The sequence below is a fragment of the Saccoglossus kowalevskii genome, chromosome 12, assembly GCF_978046115.1.
Source record: "Saccoglossus kowalevskii chromosome 12, keSacKowa6.1, whole genome shotgun sequence".
NCBI classification, from domain to species: Eukaryota; Metazoa; Hemichordata; class Enteropneusta; family Harrimaniidae; genus Saccoglossus; species Saccoglossus kowalevskii.
In genome coordinates, this window is record NC_140652.1 from 18,755,491 (window position 1) to 18,764,651 (window position 9,161).

The following is a 9,161-nucleotide window of genomic DNA, read 5'->3' on the forward strand; positions in this document are numbered from 1 at the left end:
CAAACCTGCAGGACTGTGATACAGGTTGCATTTTCGAGACAATCTGTCGAGAACTTTGAGAAGTATTCAGTTTTCTTAGAACCCAAGATTGGGTATACTATTGTACAGAATGTATGTCAATTGTTGAATCAATCTTTTAAGAAATCGTTAAGGATTTCAGTTTACTTCGATGGAATTAATAGCCCAAATTTAGACCCTCGACCCTCAGGATAGCGAGTATTTTGTTTTAGCAAAATCCTCTGTAGCGGCTCAATTTAATGTTGATTAGTTAGACTGCTAATTTTTTGAAAGTCTTTTATAAGAACCTCTGAACATATTTACAACAATCATAAATTTCCGAATGATCAACTAGACACTTAAACTATTGCTTGAGTTTTTGACCACTTAAACTGTCAGTCAAATCGCCCACAGGATATATGTAGAAAGCTAGGAGCACCATACCAGGGCACAGCAAATATTCTGCTTAGCTCTGTTTAAAAACGGTAGTGAAGAAGTAGATCAAAAATTGTCAGCGCTAGTAATAGGGTTCTATGTCTAATGGTCCTCTAACTGACGTTGATGTTGCACACACGGAATGACAGACATAATCCTAGGATAATATATATATATATATACAATCAAGTACAATCAGAAATATATTAATATGATTCAAATTCGGACTCCTAAATATTGCTCTGTATTCCTAGTAATCCTTATATTTACCCAAAGTTTGCAATGGTCTATTAAGTACTTACTATGGTTCAAAACCCTTTGAAACTAAAATGTTTTTTTTTACTAATGTAACTTATGTTCATCGGTATTGGTCTAAAATTACATTGTTATAACATGCACTAAACATCTCACCTGACCCGTTAAGAAATTCTTCTAAGAATTCATCAAACGGTTTAAGTGTTTCAACCGCTGGTGCCACTTGCATGTGATAGAAATATGATAAACATACATCCTTTGGATTTCTCGCCACATATATTACCTACGAATGGAGTTACAATACAATTTTTCATTAACGATACAGGTGTGCTATCTCAATAAATATTACATTTTTGAATAATTGTTGTGGGGGGGGGGGTGACAATTGTGCTTTCTTAACATAACTAACAGCGTTTGTTACCTTAGGGAGATGTTTCTAAAAATCAACTTTACGCAATCATATACAGTAACTGTTCATTGTGTGAAACAGGGCAATACAGACAACGATCACAGATGGTAGTACAGTACATTTATTTCGCAGCAACATGTCAGTGATTTATTTTGAATGTTAGTTGCTTGAAAAAAAGCATAATTTAACCCAACGACAAAAATAGCTATTTTAGTTGTTTGACTTATTTAAATATCACATTCAAGTGCCTGTAGGAATTATCAAACTCGTTTAATTTCCTTGGTGACTTTATTTGCAAACAACTCTATACTGCTCTTACCTTTGGTTTCTTTTCATTAAATTGGCGTGGTAATAAAGCTGGGTTAAGATGGCTCACTATCAGCCGCGGCGATGGCGCTTCTGCCAAGATTTGATAGTTTGGCTTAGGTCCCACTTTGAATTCTGGATACGGGACGGGGTCGACATGTGGGTCATATTTGTTATAATCACCGCCTGCTAAAATGCCGAGTACCACTTCTGTTATCCATGTGGTTCCTAATAACAAATATACATCATTTGTTAAACAATGTTCTCCAGTCTTTTTTTCACTAAATTTGTATACGGGTACTTATAGGTTTACAGTTCTGAAACTCATGGTTTTGAGTTGACTGTTGTCCATATTAGTCTAGTCTGGAACTAAAATTAATGTTAATTTCATTTTTCGTGATATTTTATTTTTACATATTAATAGTACAACTTCTTTTCATGTGTCACGTATGTATGACGTTCATCTCTATTAGTTTGCTAATTAGTCATTCAAGTTTTTGTTGTTGATATTTTCAAATTATTGAGCGTTTAATTGGAGGCAGATGTTAAGTGAGTTTATTTATACGAACAATATGGTGCACGTGGGCTTGAGTGGTTAAATTCGTAAATGGGATATTTTCTCGTTATTTATCAGCTGGCAGCTGGCAATTATTGAACTATTAAAATAGAAAGGGGTTTGTGTCCATAACATTAACCACAGCAGATAGAGCTTCTACCGACTGAGCTATTGCAATTTTCGACGTAAAGTTGTAGGAAACGGGATATAGAAGTTTAATTTCATTGTCAGTTGACAGGTTTTGAATTATTCATGAGTAATCGTCGTAGCATACACATCCGTTCGCTGAATTTTAGCGTTTTTTTCGTGTTATAATTAAGAAACAATCACTCAAAACTGTGGGTTATCGGATATAACAGCATACCTTAAGGTGGCGAAGTTCTTTCAATCGCACCCCCGCTTGTGCGATTTGCTGTGTTTTACTTAGCTTGTGGCGTTATATCGTATAACGCGCACTTTTTCACGTGTTTCCATCGATACATCGTAACACAGAAAAAGCCAGCGGACTATCTCGAAATCCCAACATTGACGGTGTACTAAGAATAGACTATTTATTTCAGAAGGAGGATTTACTAACATGACCCAAGTGAAATACACCTTTTTAGTCCCCGTTCGGACGAAGTCCGAAAACGGGGACTTATGTTTTGATCTCCGTGTGTCCGTGTGTGCGTGCGTGTGTGCGTGCGTGCGTGCGACTGTGCGTGCGTCCGGACCTGTATCTTAGAAATGCCTGGACCAATCACAATCAAACTTCACACATACATCATACATGATATCATACATATGTACGTCAATTTGTTTCACGATCTGATTCAAGATGGCCGAATGGCGGCCATTTTTGTACTAAAAATCATCAAAATCAAGCATTTCCCGGCTGTTTACAGATGGATTTTGTTCAAACCTTGTATATACGTTGGACATTATAGGACCTTGATGATCATCATTTTGTTTTACGATCTAATTCAAGATGACCGAATGGCGGCCATTTTTGTGCTAAAAAATCATAAAAATCAAGCATTTCTCGGCTGTTTACAGATGGATTTTGTTCAAACTTGATATATACATTAGACATTATGGGACCTTGATGCAAATAATTTTGTTTTTCAGATAACATTAAAGAATGGGCTTCTAGACCCATATTTCCAACTTGTTTTGACTGATTATGTTCAAATTTTAAATATTCATTATACATCATGTTATAGATACACATATATATTGGTTCGACGATCCTATTCAAAATGGCCGAATGGTTGTCATTTTTGTGCTAAAAAATCGTCAAATATCATGCATTTCTGGCATTTATGGATGGATTTCGTTCAAAAATGGTAAATACATTAGACATTACGGGTTCCTGATGCATGTCATTTTATTTTTCAGATCAGACTCAAAATGGCTGTCCGGTGGCCATTTTGTTTTAATGAATGGGTTTCTAGAGCCATATGTCTGACTTGTTTTGACTGATTATGTTCAAATTTTTAATATTCAGTATACATCATGTCACAGATATACGGATATATTGGTTTGACGATCCTTTTCAAAGTGGCCTAATGGTGGCTATTTTTGTGCTAAAAAAACTTGTTTTATTTTTTAGATCGGATTCTGAATGGCTGACTAGTGGCCATTTTGTTTTAATGAATGGGCTTCTAGAGCCATATCTCTGACATGCTTTGACTGACTATGTTCAAATTTCATATATTCATTATACATATATTCATAATGGCTGATTTTGTTTTAATTAAAGGGAGCAGAGGTGTGGCTCTTGACACTCTGTACATGAAATCTGAGATCTATGAATGAATTCTGTCGATAAAAATAACTTATATGCTGCGAAATGCCCTAAATATCGGGTATAAAACGGGCTGTGAAGCAGACGACAAACTTCCGCTTTTCCTGGCGTCATTTCGCCTCTAGAGGGCCAGTCAAATGACGTCATCAGTGAACACTGATAATTGAACCCATTCATGCTAGTACGTCAATCCCATAGAAATGCTACTATGAAAGACCTTGTTAACTGACTACTTAAAAGTTGAAACATGGCGAGGTGTTGTGTTATGAATGCCGTAACGATTCATGTTATGTTTCTCGAAATCCCAAATAAAAAATCACGTTGTTGGTTGCGAGAAATCGGCGGAAGAACTAACCTGAAAGTGAAGACAATACAGCGTTCTGGCTATAGTAAACAGTGAGTGAATAAATATTGTACGAGTTAACACTAAATGAGAAATATGCTAATATCACTTGAACCACAGTACTCACTTTGCCCAACTTCCCACTTTTTAAACGATCGCTTAATTTCCGACTGCACTGTATTTTCCGACCGGAAAACGACCACATTTTTACCGTTTTTTTTTTTTCTCTCGCTCGTATATTGAAAAGACCGACCGCTCGCCCAAACACTGGTCACCGGCACAGGAGTAGTCAAAATGTTTGGGGATATACAACAAAATGAGTGTTAACTATTATAAATTCTGAACGGCTCGTCAAATCTATACCACTCTGTATCGTTCGCGAACAACTTCATCTGTGTCAAATACTAGAACCGGTACAATATTGTAAACAAATGCCATGATATCTCAGTCATATCGCTATTGTATACACTACCTTTTCTATTCTTGTTTCACAAACGTTGAATAGCCGTCAAATATTCAAATATATTTAGTTTTTAACTATCTATAATTATATGCACGCAATTTGACCCTTTGACCTAGATTTGATTGGGATGGAATATTTTATTTTAAACAATATTCTGACGTTACTTACTGCCCCCAAAATGTTTCAACACAATTGCGGTATGACTGTCCGATTTACAAGTGCATTGGGTAATATATTAATATCCATTCTCACCAATCGCTAGCTTAGAAGCGAGTAGGAAATCAAACAGCCGCAGGTCGCCCAGAAAAGACTGAGAAATTAAAAAAATATATTTCCACAAAGTTAAATAAATCTGGCTGCATCAAAAGCTTGGAAACTAGTTATAATATTTTGCAAAAGACTGAGTGATCAACGACATCATGTTAAGGTGCAATTAAATTTTAAGTACTTCATTGCGTAACTTACTGCACGGCGATGCTGACATCAAGTGTGTGTTGACCGAAGTTTGACCCCCAATTCACGCACTGAACAGGCGCGTTACCTTAGCAATCTTTTTCTTTCATGCTCCGCGCGTCGATCTTGTAAAATTGTTATTAGTTCTGACGGTGCTGTAAGCAAACTTGTATATTTTGAGGTCGTTTACTTAGTGCGCTGCTTTTCTAATTACGCAAATTTGTTTACAATGTTGTACCGGCTCTAAAAATTTCAACATTGTAATATATCGATTTCATAATAATTACGCAAAGTCAGTTATTTAATATTGGACACAGGTGAAGTTTCCTCCGCGAACGATACAATGTGGTATAGATTTGAAGAGTAGTTCGGAATTTAATAATAGTTAGTACCCGTTGTATCCCCAAACTATATCACTCAAAACCACTATTTCGATCACTCCTCTGCCAATGACCAGTGTTTGGGCGACCGGTCGGCGTTTTCAATGGGTCGGTGAGAGAAAAATTACGATAAAAATGCGGTCGTTTTCCGGCCGGAAAATACAGTGCGGTCGGAAATTAAGCGATAAGCGGTCGATTAAAAGTGGGAAGTTGGGCGAAATGATTACTGTAATGATATTAGCGTATTTCTAATTTATTTTTTTAACTCAAACAATATTTATTTACTCACTGTTTACTATAGCTAGAGCGCTGTACGTGTCTTCATTTTCAGGTTAGTTCTTCTGCCGTTTTCTCGCAACTAAGAACGTGATTTTTTATTTGGGATTTCGAGAAACTTAACATGAATCGTTATGGCATTCATGCGCACAACATTTCACCATGTTTCAACTTTTAAGTAGTCAGTTAACAAGGTCTTTCATAGTAGCATTTCTATGGGATTGGCGTACTAGCATGAATGGGTTCAATTATCAGTGTTCACTGATGATGTCATTTGACTGGCCCTCTAGATACGAAATGACACCAGGAAAAGCGGAAGTTTGTCGTCTGCTTCACAGCCCGTTTTATACCCAATATTTAGGGCATTTCGCAGCACATACAAGTTGTTTTCATCGACAAAATTCATTCATAGATCTCAAATGTCATGTACATAGTGTCAAAAGCCACACCTCTGCTCCCCTTTAATGCTGTTCCAGAGCAATATCTCTCAATACTCATTTGACGATCAGATACAAATGTCAATCATTTAAATGTTAAACAATCATCAAATTCCTGACATGTTTATATTCCAGCTATATTACTATAATGGATGCGTTGATGCGTTGTCACTCTAATGAATATTTTAACAGGTGATCTGCGGGTTATCAGATACGTATATCAGGTGCAATGTCAGCAGGTCAATGTCCCATTATACTGCTATACAAAAGAAGTCACGGAGCGCACATACATCCCGCTATCGGGCGGCAGAAAACAGGCATCAGACTCACAGTATCAATGCATTAAAATAAGGCAACTCAGATGCTTTCTGTAGTTAACGAAAAACGGGCTCTGTGGAAGTTCCCCGTAATCTACATAACTAACCACATACTTACATCAATCCAAGGGGCGAACCATTTGAAAACATTAGGGTGGCTGGACAAATGTGAGCAATTCATTTGTTTGTGGTGCCGAATGTGCCATTATGTTGTCCCTGCAACACCTTGCATGTTTTGTTTTCTTCTCTCACTGCTTGAAATTTTTTTAACAAATCTTACAATCATGCGCATGATTTAAAATCCCTAAATGCAACGACAAAAATGAACTGTTTAAGAATGCAATTAGCTCACTAGAAGCGTGTTGCGTTGTCCTACAACTAGGTGTTTACGTACCAACCACACATAACGGCAACGGCTTAGTTTTGAATCATCGAAACTAAATGTAACCGCAAGAATAACTGTGAGGTGAAAATCAAACTAATATTTAGTTATCTGATTACTCGTTTTGATTTACCTGATTTACTGAACGTCATGATCCAGGTGTCGTCAGGTCGAACTTCGAAATCTTTCAATGCATCTAGGCTACTGGCGGGGACAAACCAAGGGAATCGGATGCCTCCATACATGTGAGTGCCAGTTCTTGGTGTGTCGTCTTCATTCAGGATACCAGCCATTTTTTTATGCTATTCTATGTGGCGAAACGTATTAACGACTGCTTGCGCTGCGAAATACCCTAGCCTCAGATTGTTCGAGAACTTGTGGCAGTTGCTGAAGGTCATACGGGTGACATGCGGTCAGTATATGCGACGACAACAAAGACAACAAAAGAAACGGTAGAATAAGTTTGATTTACAATCGCCACGTCAATCATGAGAGCGTTACAGTGATTCACGGGGTCACTGGTTGCTTGCTCCACTTGATTTCCAAATGATTAAGTTAAACGACAGACTACCTTTGTTTACGTTATATGTGTCACTAAATAGAGCACTGTCATGGCACCCGACCTCGTTCGATTCATACCTTTGAAACGAAGTTATGTCATATAGGTGCCGATGATATAAGCAGGCTTTACACTGTGACAGTGTCATGCTATAGAATGGCATGACACCACTCATATGCAACCATACCGCTCTATGTCAAACGATTGTATCACCAATGGGATGACACAACGTAATAGACACTGGTTGGCGCAACGTAATCCACAAACTCTTGTGCATGTTGGTTCAATGTACGGGTTGTAGGTAGGATTGAGCCATGTACAGTTAATTGCAAATATATATATTTTTACGATCAAACTTTTTTGCGTTTCATTGGTGTCTCGATAAGCGTAAAATAGCCATTATTTTGTATTTTCATATCAAGCGAATCGATCGTATGAAATCACTCCTATCAATACTTATCGCATTATGCCCTTCGAAAAACAGCGATTGACACCCCGCTATTACAATTCACGGTGCACAAAGTGGTGTGGTGTGGTCACTTGCATAAACATGACACACAGTACATATACTCGACACTAAAGGCACTCCTGTAACATATCACCAGAATACTGACCGGACTGTTTATATAAGTGTGATATTTAAAGAGAAAAAGAATTATTTAACAAAATGATAAACTTTTCTACGTGAAATGTGCGTACTGATTTGTAAAACACCATGCAGTAACGCTGTAAACCATTCCTTGTGTGTTTTGGACCAAATTAAAATGACTATCATGTTGCATTTTGAGGGTTAACATGAACTAGTACCCACACAAGAAGTACGCTACAAATTAGCAGTTTATATCACTTTACTTTACGTAGTGAACTTCTAATTCCCCCAACGACGACCTGGATATAGGATTTTATTGATTTGTGTAAGCTGACATTCTAACACATTGTAGAGGGTCAGAATAAACCCAAACTAGTGCGCGTTCTGATTTTGTATTCAAATAACAGCGCTAAAACGTTCTCAATGATACATAGTTTAGTCTAGTATATTTCAACGGAAAGCGGTAATGCAGATCAAACACTATTTCCGCATTTTAATACTTTACTACGAGGCTGGCTACGTCGTATTCATGTGTTTGATTAGAACGTTATGCTGCAGTGAAGCGCACGTTTCTATGAAATGCGCAATTTATTTACGATTTTTAGAATAACAATTTGTGTTAGTACTTTGTACCAGGTTTCTCAGCGTTAATTATTTAACCATACTGGTACACCAACTATGAACAGTCAACTTTAAGTCAGTTTAATCAGATTCAAGACCGGTTCATTTGTAAATATACAAGACCCTGTTACAGCTAATCAGAATACCATATTTAAACATGTTATAATAAATTGATACATTATATAATTTAACGTTATTCTAGTTTGTAATTTCTGTGTTATCGGTATTACGCCTTCCACTGTGTAACCAATACAAGCACACGCATGTTCATTGTCATCTACGATAAAATACTAAGCGAGTGAGGGCGGAATATTAATTATGCCTATATATGGAAAAGTTATTTTAACACGTAGAAGTGCTTTAACAAATTTATGACAGAAAACCATACAAATCGAATTGTAGACGATGTATATTCATATTCAATTGGTCAAAAATAAACTGAAATTGTCACGATTTTACTTTAACAGTCCGCGACAATGGCGTGACTGAGAACTACAAGTGGCACGACAGAATCTAAGATATCACTGAATATGCAGTATATGACTATGGAAACCCATTGTGTCCTGCACACTCGGGAAAGGCAAATTCTACTGAAGT

The 9,161-nt window shown here is 37.0% G+C and overlaps 1 protein-coding gene across 1 annotated transcript; it reads right to left on the reverse strand.

Moving 5' to 3' along the window:
- Window positions 1-545: 545 nt before the first annotated feature.
- Window positions 546-7,088, reverse strand: LOC144363531 (sulfotransferase 1A1-like). Its single transcript, XM_085505933.1, has 4 exons — window positions 6,929-7,088; window positions 1,416-1,630; window positions 844-970; window positions 546-589 (listed from the first exon to the last, which is right to left on the reverse strand). The coding sequence occupies exons 1-4, from the start codon at window positions 7,086-7,088 to the stop codon at window positions 546-548; spliced, it is 546 nt and encodes a 181-aa protein (XP_085362059.1).
- Between the last annotated feature and the right edge of the window lie 2,073 nt (window positions 7,089-9,161).